The following is a 20257-nucleotide window of genomic DNA, read 5'->3' as shown; positions in this document are numbered from 1 at the left end:
GGGACTTGAGCAAAGACGTTACGCCCCCAGGGAGCGTTCCGCCTGCAACCAGCGAATCCGAAAATAAGGCCGCTGCCGAAGTCCCCGACCGCTGGGGTCTGCTGCCTTCTGAAATGCCCATGAGCAAGCTGGATGACCCAGAGACTATGAACATCGAGATGGAGGAGGACGAGTTTATCCGCGAGCTTGACAAGTTTGTTGATATAATCAAGGCCGAGGATCCGGACAGCTCCATGACCAACGGCATGATGATGCTTGACGAGAGCGACGGTTCGGGAATAGTCGACGAGGTGCTGGGAGCGGCTGGCCAGAACGCGTACTCGTACAGCCAGCAGATGCAGATCCAGCAGCAGCACTACGAACAGCAGCACCAGCACGCGGCTATGCTGCAGAACATGGCAAATGGTAGCGACCAGATGAATGGGCACATAATCATGGATCCAACAAGCATGCACGTCGATTACGCCAGCTCGATAATGGCCTCGACGGAGGCAGCCAACCCCATTGTGCCAACCCCGCTGCAATCGAACGCGTTCCCGTCGGAAGCGTACCTCCAGCACCAGCAGCAGCACTACGTGGGTCACGACGGCAGTATCCACGGAGGCATCGACATGTCGCCTAGCAATATACAGATGACGTCGTCGATTGCGCTGCACCAGGGTATTTCGAACGTGTCCATGTCCGACGATTCCTCTTCTGCGAGCAGCTTATCGCCGGTGGCTATTGTTTCGCCGATTCCTGGTGGAGGAAGCAGTGGTAGCCCGGTTCAGGAACCGACTGATGAGACACGCCACAACGCACCTCCCGTCAGCACAGGTGCTATGGATTTGTCGTTGACGCCGCCGCCACAGCATTTTGTCTAAAAAAACATTTGGCACTATTGACCGTGTTTTCTTTTGTTCTCGTGTTTTTTTGTTTGTTTTCGCCTTGCTCGTCCATTTTCCCCCTTCTTTTTTACTTGTTCTTTTCCCTTTTGCCACCACTGTTATCTGTCCTCCAATGTTGTACAGCATATACCCACCACTCTTTCTTTTTAAACTATTATTTTTAAACTTATAGCTTTTCTCTTTCTCTTTTGACGTATACTTAGCATTTTTATTATATTTATTTTTATACTTTAAAATTTTATGTTACTTGTGACATAAATATCTTTTTTTTTAAAAAAAAAAGAGCGAACTTTTAGCTAAATGAAATATTGAATATATATTTTTTAGTTGCAAATAGTGTAGAAAAGTATGTACGCTGTGCGGTCCTTCTTCTCCGCCAAAGCATCGTCAACCGAGTCCAAGCACTCGATATCCACGTCATCGAACCTCAGCCATTCATCCTTCGATCGCCTCAAATCGCAAGTATAGTGGCCGCCCGATGCCTGCGACCCATGGTGGTAAATGACGCTCTCCAAGCGGTACTTCGCGCACTTGTATTTTGCAGCCTCCGTGGTCTTGGCAAACCACTTTGGCGACATAGAAAGCATCTGCGGGTACTCGATGAACCGGTGGACCTTTTGCACGCCCTCGTTGTAGCAGAACACAAAGCGCTTGAGGTGGAAGACCAGGACGGGCGGGGCCTTTTCGAGCAAAATCTGCTTTGTTGCGTTGACTGATTCGCCGTGGAGGTTCGTGTAACCCTCTATAATCTCAGGGGCGACAAACTCATTGAGCGCATCTTCGACCGTGTCTACACCGTTCGCGGATATGTCCAGGGCCAGCCATTGGAATGGCTCCCGGTTGGAGCTCTGTGGGGGCTTCAGCGCACCCTGTCCATATGTGCCGCTGCTACCGCCGCCGGTCGAGTGAGGAACAGTCAGGGTTGACCGCAGGGTGCCGCCAAAAATCTGCGTAATTGGCGTGCGAATGATCGACTCGTTGTTGTCGCGCACAAGACTGGCCTTGTTATGAGGACCGACCTCCAACCAATCAGAGCCATTATCCGCACCTACATCATTCGCGCTAGGGCTGGTGGCGGCAGCCTGGCGTGCGCCATTCAACTTGTGCTGCTGCAAGATTCCTACCATTTCCTCGTGGATCCCGTCCACAAGGTAGCTCATAAACTCCTGTGCGTCCTCCTGCTGACCGCGCAGAGTCTGGAAAACGTTTTTCTTCCGGAGCGCCTCGTATACATTCTCTGGAACAAACGGTTCTCCAGGCCCGTCCTCGAGCTGCGCCAGCGGTGTGGTATCAGGCTTGAACTCGTTAACATATTGGAGTAGTGCCTCGAGGAGCGGCGTCGTTGCCTTGAAGCTAAAGGCCACGTTCTCCTTGATACTCCATAGCATGTTGTAGAACGGTGCACAGTACAAAAGTGCCTGCAAAACGACATTCATAAAACACATATTGCCTGTGTTAACCAGGCCGCGCGGCTGCACTGCAGGCGGGTTGAATACAACTTGCAGGTTTTGCAGCGCGTCTTCGAGTGATTTGAATTTCTGGTGCCTTACGACGCCGTTACTGTCAACCTCGGCGTACTTGGCACTGGCCGTGCTACTGCTGTTCGTGGCCGCTGTAAATCCACCCGGTGGCTTTAAGAGTGCCGCCCAGGAGGATGGCTTGGGCTTGGGCTTGGGTTAGAATCGGGCTGGGTGGGTGTCTGGGGTTGCTCAACAGACAGATCCACTGCCGGCGGTATCTCTATGGTTGGTATAGATGTCTTGGAATCTCTTCGGCCGCGGCGCTTGCTGCGCGGATCATTCCATTCCTCTGGATCTTGGGAGATGTATACGGGTAGTTTCAGTTCTCGGCTGTATTTTTCTAGTGCAATTTCTATATCTCCGATTCTGATCGTCTGGCTGGGCATTTTTACTTCGAGTTGGGGTATTTTTACGCTTGATGCATATTCTTCTTTGGACATTGTGGGTTGTGCTTCCTCTGTGTGTTTTGTTTTCCCCTGTTCGCTCTGTTTGGACTGTGGTTTGGTTGACGGCGGCGCCTTTGGCAAGCCGCTCTACACATAATAAAAACGATAATAGAATAAAAACCAAGGAAGAAAAAGTCTTAGTAAGCATAAAAAACTCAAGACTAGTGTCAAACGCCGCCCAGTAAAAGTCCAAAGCAAAAATCTGGCTCAAGGCAACGAATAAATATGGCGACCATCACAACAATAATAATAATAATAGTGAGCTGTTGTGCTTGCGTACCTTTGTTATATCGCTCCAGCTTGGTGACATTTTTAATGTTAATGAATGTGCTTATTGATTGTGAATTGTTTTGCCTTTATTTCGCGACTTTGTATGCGAGAAACAGTTTACTGGGTAGGGAAGATTTGAACGTAGTGCAAAGAGAATATGAAGGGAATGTAAAGTTTTTAAATAGCCAAAGAGCCAGGATAAACAAGAACAGAGGGAAAAGGAATATCGGGCGGTGAATGTAATAAATTTGTCTATCAGGAGAGAGATTGAGAATAAAGGTGGAAAAAAGGCTCAGTTCCTGAATGCCCGTCTATTTGCTTGCGCTCAAATGCCATTTCTTTGACCTCACACAGCCCACTTATTCCAAAACTCCAAATCATGGGAAAGAGGACACATTGATTTTTTTCTTTTTCACGCCTATCCGCAAAAAATTAATCAAAGTAGATTAGATCCGATCACTCATTCACTGTGATGCTTTATATTTTTGCCCCATCTTGGACCCCACTATCAGCAGCAAATAGCAAGCTGCAAAGAGTGCGATGAAAAAACAATTAGTTCTCGGCTCAAACCTAAACAAAATTATGACGGTTTTCTTTTTTTTTCTTTTTCATTTGTTTCACTTTTCGAGATTTGACTTTTTTTATTTTTGTTTCAATTTCGTTAATTTTTTGTAAGAGTAAATAACAATGCTCCGTAACGCTGCTGTTCGTACTGCCCAGCTTTCAGGTCGTCGCTTCCAGTCGACCGCCTCTGCACCTGTCCTGGTCCAGGCCGAGCAGACCTTTGCCAAGCTCCCGAAGGAGCAGCAAACTGAGGTGTATAACAAACTCAGCGAGGTCATGAAGGCCGATTGGAACAAAGTCTCGGTTGAGGACAAGCGGGCTGGTAAGTACACACACCAAATGATTCGTGAATTGAGACGAACAAGGTTGAATCTCGGGAAATCAGCTTTTGTTTTTTTTGGATTTGCGAACAAGATATGGTGGAAATGGACGCAAGGGCGAGTCATACCTTCTGTTCGGTTGCTCTGCTTGTGTGCAAGCAACCTTGTATCAGCTCGACTAACTCCAAATCTCGGAGCCAAATAAAAAATGAAGTGGCGAGCACACCGACTAATGAACACACCTGCTTTAATATTTATTGATTTTGTAGCCTACTTTGCCACCTACGGCGCACACAACCGTCGTCGCCCCCACACCAAGCCTGGAGATGGCATGAAGGTCCTTATTGGCGTTGTTGGCACTATTGCTCTCAGCCTGACGATTTCGTCCCTTCTTCGCAAGTCGGGTAAGTATCTGAGCGCATTGATGCGATTGATAGCACAAAATCACTGATAGTGCGGGCGAATTATAGCCCGACTCTGCTAATCTTACAACACAAACTTGCAATTGTACTTGCCCCACACAAAGCATTTTTGCTAACTTATTCATTTTCATTATTATTTCATCGCTTGTAGTCGAAAAGCCCCGCACCCTCACCAAGGAGTGGCAGGAGGCCTCGAACGCCATCGCTATCGAGAAGAACATCAATCCCATCAGCGGTATCTCGTCAGAGGGCTACTCTGGCAAGGGCTTTGTCCAGCATGACTAAAATGGGTTGCTCCTTGGTATCTTTGTATACACTTGGGCTCTATAGATCTAGCTCCTTTTTCTTTTTCTTTTCTTGTCGCCGGATTTGCTCATTACATTACCCTCTTTTTTCTTGTGTATTCAGTGGAGAACGTCAACCTACAAAATGATTTCTATTATCGTGTCAAATGCATAATGGCGCTTTGAAAAAGCAGATCCGGTTTTGTATACCTCTAGATCCCGTCACCATTATTATTTTTGCGAAAGAGTAATAAAAAAGTGGCGCCACATGTGCTTACCCTTCTCAATTTCCGCACAGCGCTTTATCTTTTTCTAAGAGTTGCGGAAATCTCAAACAAGAAAAACGTGTTTTTTATTATCTTTGCGTGCAGTTTTCCACATTCTCTGTCAGTGTGTGGCCTCACCGCTTGTGACTTGCAAAAAATTGGAATTCAATACACCTTAGATAATTCTGACTAAAAATTATCCACCGACACCAACCATTTAACCAGACTACGCATGGTATTATAAATTTATGGCTAAAATCCAACACATACCCTTAGCTCGCTAAGTAATATCCACTGTTGATATTTGGGGTCGGCAATTATTTGGGTCGCGCCCTATTGCCTTCTGTGAGGTGCAGCAACCTACCGTCCACTATTTTTATTTTTTCGGTTTTCGGAATTTGGTTTTGAAAAAATGGTACGCTCATTTATTAAAAATAAAAATAAAAAATAAATTTTGCAACTGGTGCCAGCCAGCCAGCCAGCCAGTACGCCCGCCTGCCATCTTTCTCGCTTGTCAGCTTACCTGCTAATTATAATATAAACACAAGCCAAAAAAGAACGTGTAAAAATTCAAATATATGTGCAAATTTACTTACCTGAAAGTGTGCATGTTGGTGGTCGATTAAAAATGTATTATCTGAAAAGAAAAGTGAAGAGAAAGAAACGCATTTATTTTATGTTTCAGCCGTTTTTGTATTTTGGCTGGGTGTTGATCATCAAAAAAAATCGCGATGCCAAATTAAAACACATCACGTGACAGAGCTGGCGCATATAATCTCATTTTTTTGATATTGTACGCACGTTGCGATTTCACAGTGGGTTTTCTTAGTGTTATTCGTAGTCTCAATAAAATATTTATTTAGTAAACATAGTAAAATTGTTGTTGCGCAGCCCGATGATATGGAAGTGAATGTTGAGGTCGAGAACCATGAAACAAGCTTCTGTATGCTGATAGATCAAATAATTTTCTGGCATATATTACAACCAGAGTTTGATAAAAATACAATAGCTTGGTTAAAACTTTAGCTGTTCTAAGTATTAACAGCAAAGGAATCAATAGTTATTTGTTTTTGTGTTTACCACGTAGGAGAACGAATAAAAGGGACGAGATGAAGGGGTCCGTCCCTTGTTCTCCTTGTGGAGAAATAAACATATTTTGTGTGTAATTACCACTTGTAACACATATGTCAGTGAAAAAAATCGAGGTTATTTGATGGAATAGTGCACAAATTAATATTTTAAAATGATTTTATTGTATAATAACAGGTATTATACACGCGTAATTGTTTATAATGGCGTCATTAGAATTTGGTAGAAATGTTTATTAAAATGATTAAATTCATAAATCGAATGTAGGATAATAATTATTCATTAAACAAAATATATTTATATAGAATATAATAAGCAAGAGAAAATGTTTGAATTACCTTTTTCTTAACTTTTTAGCAGCTGACTTCTTATATACACTAGTGAAAATTTTTTGGAATTTCCAGATATTTATAGCGAAATTCTAGATTTTTAAGCGGGGGATTTTTAAAACCCGTTTCCCCCCAGTTTTTGGCCTAAAACATCAGAAAGTCCAGATTTTTGAAGATACAGGAAGTACTTAACGTTTGTATCTGACTGGTGCTTTGGCTGTGAGTTAAACGTGACGATTGACGATGTAATTATATTCACCCAATTTTGTCGCAGCCGCAACCAATGCTGCTGCTGATTCTGTCGCAGCAGCAGCCACAGCCGTTTCTGTTGCAGCCACAACTGCCGCCGATGCCGCATCTATTATTGACAGTGCACAGCAGAGTCGCGACCAGTGGATGCCTATTCGCCCAGTCTGCTGATACCATCTGGTGGATGGGAGAAAAAAGGGGCAGGCCTAATAGCGAAATCGTAAGTAGTACAGCAATATCCAGCCTGCCGATAATCTCAAGCGCATTGTCAGGCTGAACGGCTGGTTGCAGGGCAAAATTGAGCGCAAAATCAAATAGAGGATACGCGACGAGTTGGCCGCACAGCAGCAGGAGCGGGAGCAGCAGTATAATGGTCAGCAGCAGGAGCAGGTAGTTGCAACAGGCGTTAATACAATTCCAGCAGTAAAAAAACCTCACCAAATTCTATGCCATGGCTTGCTCCAGTGCACAATGGAAAACTGCCTGGAAACCTTTGGGGCTGATGGAACCAAGATCAAGAATGGCAAAAAAGTGCCATCAGGCAGACATAAGCGGAATTGCGACATGGCTGCAGTGTTGAACTTTCGTATCACTCTCAATGTGCTGCTTACAAGCAATCGTCCTCCCCATTTTTCACGCAAAAAGGAATCGAGTTGACCGAACCCGAGTAAGTCTACAGCGATACCCAATAATTTTTTCAAGCAAAAGCCCAAGCCCAAGCGTGTGCGCAAGAATCCATCTTCTCTTGTTCTCTTCAAAAGAAGCATCGAACTAGTTAATATCATCAGCTATAGTGGTCTATTGTCTCTAGTTTCTAAACACCTATCAGGTTGCTATGCAATCTGTGGGAAGGATGTCAATTTGCAGGATATTTGTAGCCTCATTCTTTTATTATAGTGTAATCTGCTTGATAAATCCGTCCGCACAAATCAGCGCTTGACAGACCCCACAACATCGGCGACAACCAATTAAGCTTGCAGGAACTCAACTTTTTTTTGGGGTCAAAAAAATTCATGGGAAATACAAAAATTTTCCCCGCAATCTACCGCAGCATCTACTAAATATCATACCCCTTTTTGTATTAAATTTCTTTGAGCAAAAACAAAAGAAAAAGACCGACTTTTATTCATACTTATACAAACAGTCATGGCATCGCAGTCATACTACGAGCTTTTGGAGGTCGAAATCTCGGCCACTGATGCCGAGATCAAGCGCTCTTACAGGAAATTGGCAATGAAGTATCATCCTGACAAGAACCCAGAGGGTGCCGAACAGTTCAAGGATATCAGCCACGCATACGAGACACTCAGCGACCCCGACAAACGCGCCGCATACGATCAGTACGGATCAGAGGGCCCACACCGCGGCCACCCATTCGACGGATTTTATGACGGCGGTGATATGGACGGCATGGAAGACATGTACGCAAACTTCTTTGGTGGCGGCGGCGGCGGCGGTGGACGGCAAAGAGCACCGCAGGTTGAAAGACATGCGCTCTCTGTCACCCTGGAGGAACTGTTCCGCGGAAAGAAGATTCGCATGAAGCTGACGCGCTCAGTGCCCTGCAAGGTGTGCAAGGGCCTGGGTGGCAAAAAGTCAGTGCTCAAGGACTGCTTCGAGTGCTCCGGAAAGGGGTTCCGTATAGCCACACAGCAGGTGGGCCCAGGGCTTTTGTCGCAGATGCAGGTCAAGTGCAATGGGTGCAAGGGATCGGGGAAGATTATTCCCGAGAAGAGCCGGTGCCGCAAGTGCAAGGGCGAGTGTGTTGTTGATGAGAACGATACCGTGGAGGTTGTCATTAAGCCTGGAGAGCTGAACAACGCACAGATTGTGCTCAAGGGCAAGGGCGACCAGAAGCCGGGTATGGATCCACTTGATCTAATTTTTGTCATTAACCAGAAGGCTCATGGCGTGTTTACCCGCGACAACGCTGATCTGACGACAACTGCCGAGATTGATTTGGCAGAGGCCCTGTGCGGGTTCTCCAGGGTGCTTCTGACGCACTTGGATGGCCGCGCCATCGAGGTCACGCACAAAGCTGGCGCCATTCGGCCTGGCGATGTGCTGTTCATTAAGGGCGAGGGCATGCCGGTCGCGGGTAAGTCCGGTAGCCGCGGAAATCTGTATATCAAGATCAATATCAAGTTCCCGGCTCAGGGCTGGAAGCCCGATGTGACCGCGCTCAGATCGTTGCTGCCCGAAACGAAATGGCCTAAGGTCACGCCGAGCACTGATGCCGAGACAGGGACTGTCGCTGGTGTGGCCATCACAACCCAGGAGTTTGAAAGGCGCGTTGATCGCGACATCCCTGAGCCTGAAGACGAGTACGCCTATAGTGGGCACGAACATGCTGTGCCCGAGTGCAACACGCAATAGTTCCCCCAATAGTGCCGCTGTTTATCTGCATATATTTTTCTTCCTTTTAATACAATATACAAAAAATACAATGTAGAACTACTGATGCCATTGACTGTTCGCACTATCAGAAACAAGCCACTCAAGTACTGAATAAACAGTATAGATAATGTGAATGCTAGAGCGCAATTTATTTCGCAAGCTAAATCAAAAAAATAATCAACCAAAAAATATATAGTATGTTCACTTCTCTCTGCATCGGGGGCGACTTGCCAAGTCTCAATCGCAAATCGCAAATCTCGGTTTCAGTAAACTAAATATAATTTACTCTCTGCTCTCCTGCTTACCAGCCTCAAAGCCCTCCTTGAAGCCGTTCTTGTAGCCGCTCAAGTACTGGGGGTTCCGGCCGTCCTCGCTACCGTTCCTGGTGTTCTGCATAGCCCGGACCTTGGTGTCCATGCGGGCGGCAAAGATGGGATCATTGGCCTTGCGGACCATCATTCTGGCGTTGAACTGGATGGCGTCGGGCAGGTTCTTGATACCAAAGCGGCGTTGACAGTGTTGCTTCCAATCGTAGCACCGTTCAGGGCGCTGATTGCCGCTGAGCAACGCTTGTTGACATCGGCAACCTCCTCAGGGGTAGGTGCGGGCAGCTCAGCCAGCTCCTCGACAGTCGAGGGGAGCTCACCGCTGTAGAACTTCACAAAGCAATGGAGAACCGGTCCTCGGGACGTCTGTTCATAAAGTTGGTCTGGTAGACCGGGCCGAACTCCTCAATGAAGGGCGTCAGGCTGGCCTCGTCGAACTCCAGGGGCAGGTTTTTGACGTACATGACGGAGCAGGCCAGGTTACGGCTCTGCTGCATCTGTGCAAGGTGCTTGATAGTGGAGGCACGGGCGAGAGTGTTGCGGAACATTTTTATTATATTGTAGATAAAAATTAGCTGACAGATTCACAGAAAAAAGTTTGTAAATAAAGTCGAAACAAAAAATATATAAAAGCAAGAAAAAAATGCGAGATAAAGCAAATTGAAACTTTTCTTTATTTGCATTTTTTTCCGTGCATGGCAATACTTGTGTTCGCGCATGCATTTTTTTAACAGTCTTGATCTCAGCGTAATCATTTTTTTCCGCAAATTATTTTTTCCATTCTCGATCGTGCTTAGATCAAGGTATCGCGGCGGATCAGCGTGGAGGCGGACCAGAATGGCAAGACGAAGGCAAATGCAACTTTGCCAATTCAAAGGTCCAATTGCTCTTCACATCCTTTCGTTGCTGTTGTAATTTTTATCTTAGTCTAGTTTACCTGATAACCTTCTCGCCAGCCCACACGCTTCACACGAATACAAATGCTCGCTCGCTTAAAACCAAACTTTGTGTCTCTCGTTCAGCGACATGCAAACCACCAAATAGGTCGGCACTTTGCATGCATGTCTGTAAATGTCAGTTACGGCACGCTCAAAACGTCGACAGACAACTTGCGCCAGGCGTTTGAGCAAGTAGGCAAGGTGTGGGACATAATACCGGTTGAATCGAAAATCACTGGGCGGCTGTTGAAGCAAGCGATCGTGCGGTTTTACGACGGCGAATATCAACCAGGTAGCACCCCGGATGCTGCGCCAGTGCTCCCGCCGCCCACAGACAGCGAAGTACGCAATGTGTCGGATACAGCCAAAGCGGCTGTTGATAGGCTGGATAGGATGGAGATCAATGGGTTTAGAATTCGCGTGACGATGCCCGATAACGAAAGGCCGACGCAGCTCCACGAGTGGTACGAGGACATGCAGGTCTGCAGGCGGCCGCAGTCCCTAGGAGGCACAATGACTTGTTCCCAATCAACCCGTTTGCTGAGCCACCTCGCACTCCCGACGATGACTACCGGCAGGGGTTCATGACGGGATTCAAGCTTGGTTTGAAAGACGGATCTAAGAGCCAATCATGATCTGGCCTTTATACCAATCCACTCGTCCATTCATTCACCACGCCATTCAGGTTGGCATGACTGCAAACAATAAGAGTATTGAAACATTGTATATAAAAAGACACGAAAGAAGAAACAACAGCAATTATTCCAATTTGACGTCATGAGCACACGCTCAAGGAGTTAGCAGGAAAGCAGAGGCTTGATCCATCAATTCAAGGGCATGGGTGTGGGCGTAGCCGGATCAAGAGTAGGAGCAGGAGCAGGAATGGGTGTAGGTGTGGTGGTCGACCGGTCTCGTGTCCGAATATGCCACTGGGGCGTTTTGGGCACAGTCAGCGGGCGATCAGAGGGTTGGATGTCAACCGGCTTGTAATGCCGAATGGGCTGTGCTTTATGGACCAGGATCTTGCGCAGACGCTTGATCTCTTCTTCTTCCCGGCGCTCATCCTCGAGCCGCTTGCGCGCAAGTACCTCCTCGCGGATGCGCTCACGCTCCATGCGATCATCGTCGTACGCGCGTCTCTCCTCGCTGCGCAGCTCTGTGCTCAAGAGAATCTCCTCAATGGCAGTCAGAGGAATGGTCGACGGCTGGGGAACAAATGGCTGGTCGATCGAGGGAGGAATCGGCCGAGCCTTGAACTCCCTACGCTCACGCTGTTTCTCCTCCAGCTCCTCCAGACGCGCCTTCAGTTGGCTCTGGTATGCTTCGCCACGCGAGTTGGTCTGCAGATGGAATGGCGATGCGTGCATGGGCTCCTGAGGAACCTCGCGCTTGTGCTTCTTGGGAGTTGGAAAGTCCGGCAATGGCATCGCCCGGAACTGGCGCAATGCCTTCTCCTCGACCTTCAGCATAGCAATCTCTTCGCGCAGCTTCATCAAATGGCGCTCGGCAATAGCGTCGCTGCGGAAGGTGAATGGCTGCGGCACCGTTCGCTTGGGCGGCTGCGCACGAACAAGCTGCTGTGAGTTATTGGCCCGGGCCTTTGCCAATATTCTTGCAGCTTTCTTCTCAATGTCCAGGGCCTTTTCATTGCGCGCGGCATCAGGCGGCACATCTTCGGTCTCTCGCGACTGCGTTTGCTCTTTGCAAACTGCGGCGTCACCGGGACTGTGCATGTCAGCTTCGCAGCACCCTGCTTCCTGTGTGGCGTGGCCTCGTGCACCGGATCAGCCTCATTGGTTTCGCTGATATCCTCATCGGACATGACGCGCTTGGCCGTTAGTTTGGCGAGTAAAGACGCATGTGCCTCCTTACTAAGCTTTTTTTTGGCATGCTGGCTGCGCTTGCAAGTATGTCTGCTGCAGATACTTCGTCGTTGCTGCTGTGCTTCGAATCGTGGAAGTGGAAGGGCTTGGGCACAGTCAGGCCGGATCCGATATTATGCGACAACCGGCGGTTGATTGACTTGGCTATGGCCTCGGCGATGAGCTGCTGGTTTTCCTTTTCGCGCTTCTTCACCAACACGCGCCGCGAAGCTACCTTTGTCGGGCGCATAAATCCGCACACCTCTACGGGGACTGTCAGCTTGGCTGGAGCCACCCTAGTTGCCGGGCGCGCAGCTGGTGCTACTGTCTTCTTCGCAACTCTCCCGGATGCAACCCTGCTAGATGCAACCTGGCTGGAATTCTTAACAGCTTCCCGGCTGCCTGCCGGTCTTTTAGCTGTGCGCTCAGTTGTCCACTCAATGTCAACCTAGTCGGAGCAGGCTCTGTTTGCTTTGCACCTCCTCTATGCCGATTGTGTCCCGCCGGCAATTGGCCAGCTCTTCCGTATTGCGACCGTCAGGCAAAGATATGTCCCGCTTCCAGTTGTTAAACTCTATCTCATCGTTCGGATCTGAAAACTCGTCGTTTTCGAGGAAATTCGTGGCCGACTTGACTTACTTTTCGAAACCATCTCGCTGTCAAGTGTCAGTCTGCCGTTCTCGCCCATCACCACCCGCGATGGTGACAGAGAGAGCCTAGTTGGCACCAAGCTCTCATAGCTATCAGTAGACGAGAAGCTGAGCCGCGATAGTCTCGTGTTCTTAAGTGCCGGCGTCGGGTGGGCGTAATCTAAAAAGTGCAAAAGCCAATAAATGCAAGATAATTTAATAAAAGCTGTCAATGTTGGTGTTGCCATGTGCATGCAACTTGTGATATGAAGAGAAAAAACTTACCAAACCACTTGTCGGGCTTGGGTCCGGGCGTCTTTGAGTTTCCAAAGTCGTAGAATTTGGGTGCATCCAAGTCCCACATATCGCGAACACCGCTGTCGCTGTTGCCACCCTTGTCCTTTGGAGTGCATGCTGCAGATGTGGCGGTATTCCGCTTAGGAGTTGCCAGGGCAGAGCCGCGATGCTTGCTGCCGTTTGTGCTTCGTCTTGTTGAATTCCGAGGCTTTGTCATTTCTTTTTTTTTTGTTGATTGTATATGATTTAAATTGCTGAAATAGAATTGATTAAAGTAAATAAATACAAGGTCGAGAAGAAAAAGAAGCAAAAGGCAGAAAAGGGCAAATGTTTATTTTTCAGTGTTTACTCTCGACACTCGAGCCAGCTTTTGTATCCGAGCGTTTATGGCGTGTGAATTCCTAAGAAATAATGGCAAATTTTTTTGTGTTTACCGCTGATCGGCCTTTTTTGTTTACCTTATTTTTTGCTGCAACTCGGCTCGTTACATAGTGCGGCTCGGAGATCTGTGCATATATGGTCGTCACACGTGGATTCTGGATGTCTGTACCTGTTTGATTTCCTCTTTATCCAAGGAGAGAATGCGATTCGTGACGCTGGGACTGTGGCTGGATTTGAACGACCACATGTTGTACCATAGTCTTCCAGTTGTCGAGAACTGAGGGCTGTCAGATTTTTTGTGATTGGATAACGAAATCGGCTCAAAAAACTTCCAATCCTGTCTTACAATTGCTTTTTTCTTTCAACCTCGCGATTAATGAACTCTCTCTTTCTTCGGCCTAGCTCCATGCTGGCCGGGTACCACAATCGGCTGCCGGGCTTTTTCGTCGATTAGTCAGCAGCAGCACCAGCAGCAATAACATCGATATTAACAACGGCGGGAACCGGGCAGACGGAAAGATCAACCTGTTTGGAAAATCGCAGCAGAACATTGTAAAGGTTGCCGAGGAGATGAATTTGCCAGCATACCGCGGCAGACAAATCTACGAATGGATCTACACAAAGGGCACAACTATGTTCCAGGACATGGCCAACCTACCACAAACCTTGCAGAAGGACTTGGATAAAAAATACTGCGTCGACTACGGCCGCGTTATGGACAGCCAGCTGTCGATCGATGGCACGCGTAAGATGCTTATACAATTCAACGGCGATTCGAAGGCGACCGTCGAAGCAGTGTACATTCCAGAGATACATCGCGGCACGCTCTGCGTGTCCTCGCAAGTTGGCTGCTCGCTATCTTGCAAGTTCTGCCATACAGGGACTCAGGCACTGTATCGCAACTTGACAGCAGCAGACATTGCCGGCCAATATATGATTGCAGCCTGGTTATCCAAAGACTTTCCGCGCACTGTGAATCAGCAACCGAACGTCTCCAACATTGTATTTATGGGTCAGGGTGAGCCGCTTTACAATTTCCGCAACGTGAGCAGTGCAATCCGCGTTTTGACAGACAAAGAGGGCATTGGTATGGCGCCCTGGAGGATCACAATTTCTACATCGGGCGTGGCGCCGCTGATTCCTCGCATTGCCTCAGAACTAAAGGTGGGTTTGGCAATCTCTCTGCACTCGGCAGATAATGATCTGCGCTCGGAGATTATGCCAATCAACAAAACGTATCCGCTGCCGTTGCTCATGGACAGCTGTCGCGAGTTTACCAGGCTTGCCAGCCCCCAGAGCCGCCGCATAACTTTTGAATACGTAATGCTAGACGGTGTGAACGATTCTGACGCCGATGCTCGCCGGCTGGTTGATTTGATTCAAGATATGCCCGCACATGTCAACCTGATTCCTTTTAATCCTTGGCCTGGTAGCATATACCGCTCATCAAGCTTGGACCGAGTGTCCGAGTTTTGCGGGTTGGTACGCAACCACGGTATCCATGCATCAGTGCGGACGCCTCGTGGCGACGATATCTTGGCGGCATGCGGGCAGCTGAAGAGCTCTCACGACAACAAGAAATCCGCTGAGGGATGAATTGTCAAAGTTATTTATTATAACCGATTATCTGTTATTAGTATTTTACTATATAATGATATGTTTTATATGTTTTAGCATTAAATTGGCACAGTGTGGTGCTCCTCACCATACATTGATGTCAAATTCTATAATTGAAATATAATTTTAAAATGGAATGTTAAATTAAAATAAAATAAAACGAGACTAATTTTTGTTAGAAAAGACAATTTCAAAATTAATTAAAATTAGCGCTCTTTTATTTAAAGGCTGCGGTGACTGCAAGGAGCGCAGTTGTAAAGGAAATAAAGGAAATAAAGGAAATAAAGGAAATAAAGACATTTATTATTATTCTATAAAGCCGCAGTGGCAGCAACCACAAAAAAATAGAATTGCCCTCCATCTATTATTTTTGTGCCGGCTTGCAACCTTTTTCTCGCCTCTCATTGCTGTTTTCTATATTCAATAATAGGCTATTTTTGAAAACTTTTAAATACTATGCAAACCAACAACAACACTTTATTTGACCCTCTCACTGAAAAGGAGAAGCAAGCTATTAGTAAGTTCCTTGGCGAAATGCAAGATTTTTCTGACATCGCTACGGCATCCAAGCGCATTGTCCGCCAAAAAAACCACGACTTCCAGGGAAAACAAAACGTGACAAGCTGGAAAGCATTAGACTACTTGTACAAGAAGGTACCCTGCCCGCTACCCAGTCAAGCCCGTGGTATCTTCACAAGCCTACCGGAGGAGAGTTCAGAGGAGCCTACAATTTTGGCCCGCGGCTATAACAAGTTCTTCAATATTAATGAGGTTCCATGGACGCGCTGGGAGTGGATTGAGGAGAACACCCAGGGCCCCTACGAAATGACCATCAAGGAGGATGGGTGCTTGATTTTGGCTGCTGGAATCAATGACGGTAAGGACTTACTAGTGACCAGCAAGCACGCAATGAATGTACCGCACTCGCAGACAGGTTACATCTGGATGGACAAACATCTGGGAAAGGCCGGCAAGACGCGCGAGGAGTTTGCTGCCTTTTTGTACAAAAACACAGCCACTGCTGTATTCGAGCTCTGCGACGACGAGTTTGAGGAGCACATAATGGAATACCCTGAGCGTATGCGCGGCCTGTATTTGCACGGCATCAACAGGAATTCCCTTGAACTGAATACGCTGCCCAGCTCTGAAGTTACAAAAGTAGCAGATGAGTTTGGGTTTCGTCGAACTGAATGTTTTATGTTTGACTCAGCTACAGATGGGCACGAGTTTGCCGACAAAATTCATAAAGACCAGATGCTGGATGGCCGCGCAATTGAAGGCTTTGTGGTCCGTTGTCGCACAGAAAATGGCACAAAACCATTTATGTTTAAAATCAAGTATGATCAGCCGTATTTAATGTTCTTCGAGTGGCACAATGTTACGAAGCGAATTTTGGCCAACAGGCCATGGACGTATAAATACAACTTGACCCTGAATTATGTGGCCTGGCTGAGACCCCAAATCAGGAAAAATCCAGCTGACTTTGTAAATTACGAAACCAAGGGTGTAATTGGTATGCGCAAAAAGTTCCTCGAGTATCATCAGTCCATGGATGGTCGCAGTCCGGCAGAAATTCTTAACGAAACGGCATCCAACACGATTTTGATCATGCCCGTCGCCACCATTGGGTGTGGAAAAACTACGCTCTCGCTGGCCCTGTCAAAGCTATTTGGATGCGGCCATGTGCAAAGCGACGACATACGGAGAAGGAAGAACCTTGGCCTTGCATTTAATGAAGCTATGTTAAAATTATTTGGAACCCACGATGTGGTGATCGCTGACCGCAACAATCATACAACAATGATGCGGGAGTCACTCACCAATGCTGTGCGCATGGAGTTTCCTGGATGCCAGATAGTTGCACTGTATTGGTCGCATGAAAACGCGTCAAAGGAGGATATTCTGCAAACGACCGTTGAAAGAGTCATCAGTCGTGGCAATAAGCACCAGACTATGACGCCGGAAAAGACGCCTGAATTTCGCAAGATCATGAACGGGTTTATCCACACCATGGTACCGTTGGACCTGGGCTCTGAGGAGGATTGCCTTGTGCAGAATGTAATTGAACTCGATCCGTTGGCGGACGCATTGGATAATCTGAAAACAGCTGTTGATGCGCTATGCTCCATGTACCCCAATTTGTTTAAGCAGCCCTCGGAAAGCAAGGTTAAAGATGCATTGCAGAGTGCATTCGATTACGCGCCAACCCCCCACCAAGTGGTTCAGTAGACTCATTTATGTGGTGCCCAGCACACATTTCAAACCACTATCTTCCCTTTTCAAGAATCAAGATCGCCCTCATGGCCGCTATACACATCTCTGTTATTGCTGGGTGATATCAAGGAACACTATTATGTTTACAGTGCTGCCCACACAGTGATGCCCCCTTTTTCAGTTCCTTAAGTGATTTTTGAGACTTGAATATATTAATTTAGACCCACATTTTTATAGAGCACGACAATTTATGTACATCATATTTATTAAGTTTAGCTTAGTTTAGATTTTCTCTAAATATTTATTATTTTTGCAATCATTCATGTAAACTGTAATTAAACTGTTGCAACCTAATACATATGCATTTATATTAACAGCAACGATGTGCTTTTGATTTTTATACATTTGCAAACATGTCATAACAAAATCCACGTGATTAATCCCAATACCCGATATTATTGCCGTCAAAGACCGCCTTTCATTAGTCACACTTGGCCAATTGCAGGCCACAAATATCCTCGTTAACTTTGTCAATTCACCTTACTTTGCTCAACTATTATTTTGTTTCATTTAGCACCATTCACTGGCATCTTTATTCTGGTCATAGCATTTGTCATTCAGCATGTCTGGTATCAGCCGCAGTCGCCTGATGGAGGAGAGGAAACAGTGGAGAAAGGATCATCCTTATGTACGTCTTTTGATGTAACATCACAAATCCAGGATTCCAAGAACTCGAATGCGCAAACAACCTGCCAGTTCTGTCTGCTAAAGCCACATTTTTCTTTATTCAAATTGTGCTTGTTTTAGGGATTCTATGCGCGCCCGCAGAGGAAAGAAGACGATTCACTGGATCTGATGCGCTGGGAGTGCGGCATTCCGGGAAAAACTGATACGCCATGGGAGAATGGGCTTTACAAATGTGTGCTGCTGTTCACGGATGACTACCCAGTGGCGCCTCCCAAGTGCCAGTTCACTCCAGCACTGTTCCATCCCAATGTGTTCCCGTCAGGCACAGTGTGTTTGTCCATTCTAAATGCTGAAAAAGACTGGAAGCCATCCATCACCGTCAAGCAGGTAAGTTTTTTATTTATTGACTTGCAACAAACACTTGAATTATTTATTTTTCATATTTGTTTTGCTAATTAAATATTTTTATTCATCATAATCTTAGATTCTGCTCGGTGTCCAGAGCCTGCTAAACGAGCCCAATAACAGCGATCCTGCGCAGACCGAAGCCTATCAGATGTTCAGAAACAACATGAAGGCCTACGAGGAAAAGGTGCGTGAGCAGGCAAAGCTGTTTCCTGGATTGTAGATTTAATAATATCTTTGGGCTTACACATACAGGCAAGGCGCGCATTTTTTGAAACAATAAAATTGAAATTTTTACAAACGAAAGGCGCAAAATAAAAATAAGACAAAAAAGGTATTCCTCACTCTGGTGCCTCCCAGTGGTACTCCAGGCCAGCCCTCTTGTAGCCTGTGCGCTCTTCGACAAACTCGTACATGCCCTCGGGTCCGCGCGAGCCGTACTCATAGGGCTTTGGCTTAACATGTTCTTTCTCAATCTGGTGCAGCAGCGGGGTGAAAATACGCCACGCCTCGTCGAGCTCATCACTGCGCACAAAGTTAGAGTAATCACCGTTCAGCACGTCCAGTATCAGCGTGGCGTAGGCGTCTGGAATCTTGATGTCATGGTAGCGGGTCTTGTATGTGAGATCGAGCTCGGACATGGCCAAGTTGGTGGAGAGCCCAGGTTCCTTGACGATGGTCTTGATGTAGACCGATTCCTTGGGGCTGACCTGAATAACCAATTCGTTGCGGGCCAGATTGGGGAACAGCGAGTTGGGCATGTCCTTGAACTGGATACGGATCAGCATGCGCGCTTCGTTAAGCGCCTTGCCGGCCTTGATGATCCAGGGGACGCCGTGCCACCGGTCGTTGTTGACCTCCAGGACGCACTGCGCAAATGTGGGAGTGGTTGAGCCTTTAGGCACAGTATCGTCATCCAAGTACCCGGGCTTGCTCCCGTCGGCCGAAGCAACGTACTGACCGAGCAGCGTGTCCTCAAGTTTGATCGGCTTGATGTTGCGCAGCACCTCGGTCTTGCAATCGCGGATGTCCTCGGGATCCAGCGACTTGGGCTGATTCATGGCAACAATGCTCAGGACCTGCAGCAGATGGTTCTGCATGACATCGCGGATGATGCCAAACTCGTCAAAGTAACCGCCGCGGCCCTCCGTGCCAAAAGGCTCCTTGAAAGTGATCTGGATGTTGGAGATAAAATGGCGGTTCCACACGGCCTCGTAGAACACATTGGCAAAGCGTAGAGAAAGGATGTTCTTCACCATCTCCTTGCCTAAATAGTGGTCAATGCGGAACACCTCGACCTCGTCGAACAGCGCACCAATATCCTTGCTGAGCTTCCGGCTGGACTCTAGATCATGGCCAAAGGGCTTCTCAATGACCAGGCGGTTGATACAGCTCTCGTCATAGACGTTCTTCTTGATTTGGGTCGCGACGCTAACAAACACCGACGGCGGCAGGGCCATGTAATACACATGGATGCGCTCGGCATCCGTACCAATGCCAGCATCCTTCTCCAGCCGGTCAATCTCCTTGCGAAGGTTCTGAAAGTCTGCATCGACATCGTATTTGCCGCTGACGTATTCGCACAGGTCAAGGAACTTTTTCACAAGATCCTTGTCGGCCTCGGGTGCAAATTTGGAGGTTATACGCTTGCGGAACTCCTCCTCGGACATTTCCGTGCGCGCGTAGCCAATGATGCGCATGCGCTTAGGGAGCAGGTTCTGGCCGAAGAGGTGGAACAGCGCGGGGAATGTCTTCTTCTTGGCCAGGTCTCCTGAGGCACCAAATACCACTATTGTGCTCGGTATGTCGTTCTTGGCAGCGCGATCAATACCGTAGTTCATTGTGGAGAACGACGTGG

The 20257-nt window shown here is 47.3% G+C and overlaps 10 protein-coding genes across 10 annotated transcripts; 6 read left to right on the top strand and 4 right to left on the bottom strand.

Moving 5' to 3' along the window:
- Window positions 1-1186: 1186 nt before the first annotated feature.
- Window positions 1187-3412, bottom strand: BX661DRAFT_185720 (uncharacterized protein). The gene is made up of 3 exons (XM_051536853.1): window positions 3134-3412; window positions 2602-2940; window positions 1187-2557 (listed from the first exon to the last, which is right to left on the bottom strand). The coding sequence occupies exons 1-3, from the start codon at window positions 3161-3163 to the stop codon at window positions 1211-1213; spliced, it is 1716 nt and encodes a 571-aa protein (XP_051390017.1). The 5' UTR covers window positions 3164-3412; the 3' UTR covers window positions 1187-1210.
- A 398-nt stretch (window positions 3413-3810) lies between these two features.
- Window positions 3811-4714, top strand: BX661DRAFT_145064 (putative cytochrome c oxidase subunit V; the record flags this gene model as incomplete). The annotated part of the gene is made up of 3 exons (XM_051533087.1): window positions 3811-4009; window positions 4277-4411; window positions 4581-4714. 3 exons carry the CDS (start codon window positions 3811-3813, stop codon window positions 4712-4714), a joined length of 468 nt encoding a protein of 155 aa, XP_051390016.1.
- A 2964-nt stretch (window positions 4715-7678) lies between these two features.
- On the top strand, window positions 7679-9112 carry BX661DRAFT_185716 (uncharacterized protein). The gene has a single exon (XM_051536852.1). The coding sequence runs from the start codon at window positions 7793-7795 to the stop codon at window positions 9020-9022; it is 1230 nt and encodes a 409-aa protein (XP_051390015.1). The 5' UTR covers window positions 7679-7792; the 3' UTR covers window positions 9023-9112.
- A 490-nt stretch (window positions 9113-9602) lies between these two features.
- Window positions 9603-10029, bottom strand: BX661DRAFT_46147 (uncharacterized protein). Its single transcript, XM_051539186.1, has one exon. The coding sequence runs from the start codon at window positions 9915-9917 to the stop codon at window positions 9702-9704; it is 216 nt and encodes a 71-aa protein (XP_051390014.1). The 5' UTR covers window positions 9918-10029; the 3' UTR covers window positions 9603-9701.
- Window positions 10030-10430: 401 nt separating this feature from the next.
- BX661DRAFT_199790 (uncharacterized protein) lies at window positions 10431-10942 on the top strand (the record flags this gene model as incomplete). Its single annotated transcript, XM_051538354.1, has 2 exons — window positions 10431-10771; window positions 10813-10942. 2 exons carry the CDS (start codon window positions 10431-10433, stop codon window positions 10940-10942), a joined length of 471 nt encoding a protein of 156 aa, XP_051390013.1.
- Window positions 10943-11131: 189 nt separating this feature from the next.
- BX661DRAFT_206730 (uncharacterized protein) lies at window positions 11132-13702 on the bottom strand (the record flags this gene model as incomplete). Its single annotated transcript, XM_051538638.1, has 3 exons — window positions 13084-13702; window positions 12809-12979; window positions 11132-12015 (listed from the first exon to the last, which is right to left on the bottom strand). Exons 1-3 carry the CDS (start codon window positions 13310-13312, stop codon window positions 11132-11134), a joined length of 1284 nt encoding a protein of 427 aa, XP_051390012.1. The 5' UTR covers window positions 13313-13702.
- On the top strand, window positions 13677-15221 carry BX661DRAFT_225864 (23S rRNA m2A2503 methyltransferase; the record flags this gene model as incomplete). Its single annotated transcript, XM_051538953.1, has 2 exons — window positions 13677-13745; window positions 13879-15221. 2 exons carry the CDS (start codon window positions 13677-13679, stop codon window positions 15070-15072), a joined length of 1263 nt encoding a protein of 420 aa, XP_051390011.1. The 3' UTR covers window positions 15073-15221.
- A 267-nt stretch (window positions 15222-15488) lies between these two features.
- BX661DRAFT_185712 (RNA ligase-domain-containing protein) lies at window positions 15489-17545 on the top strand. Its single transcript, XM_051536851.1, has one exon. It carries the CDS (start codon window positions 15550-15552, stop codon window positions 17320-17322), a length of 1773 nt encoding a protein of 590 aa, XP_051390010.1. The 5' UTR covers window positions 15489-15549; the 3' UTR covers window positions 17323-17545.
- A 162-nt stretch (window positions 17546-17707) lies between these two features.
- BX661DRAFT_185710 (putative ubiquitin--protein ligase hus5) lies at window positions 17708-18703 on the top strand. The gene is made up of 3 exons (XM_051536850.1): window positions 17708-17995; window positions 18115-18381; window positions 18479-18703. Exons 1-3 carry the CDS (start codon window positions 17930-17932, stop codon window positions 18620-18622), a joined length of 477 nt encoding a protein of 158 aa, XP_051390009.1. The 5' UTR covers window positions 17708-17929; the 3' UTR covers window positions 18623-18703.
- Window positions 18704-18740: 37 nt separating this feature from the next.
- BX661DRAFT_145044 (putative ZWF1-glucose-6-phosphate dehydrogenase) lies at window positions 18741-20240 on the bottom strand (the record flags this gene model as incomplete). The annotated part of the gene is made up of 1 exon (XM_051533086.1): window positions 18741-20240. The coding sequence occupies one exon, from the start codon at window positions 20238-20240 to the stop codon at window positions 18741-18743; it is 1500 nt and encodes a 499-aa protein (XP_051390008.1).
- Window positions 20241-20257: the final 17 nt, after the last annotated feature.

This window comes from Kickxella alabastrina (assembly GCF_025024165.1).
Source record: "Kickxella alabastrina strain RSA 675 chromosome Unknown BX661scaffold_19, whole genome shotgun sequence".
Classification (NCBI taxonomy): domain Eukaryota; kingdom Fungi; phylum Kickxellomycota; class Kickxellomycetes; order Kickxellales; family Kickxellaceae; genus Kickxella; species Kickxella alabastrina.
This window is presented reverse-complemented; position numbering and strand designations above follow the sequence as displayed.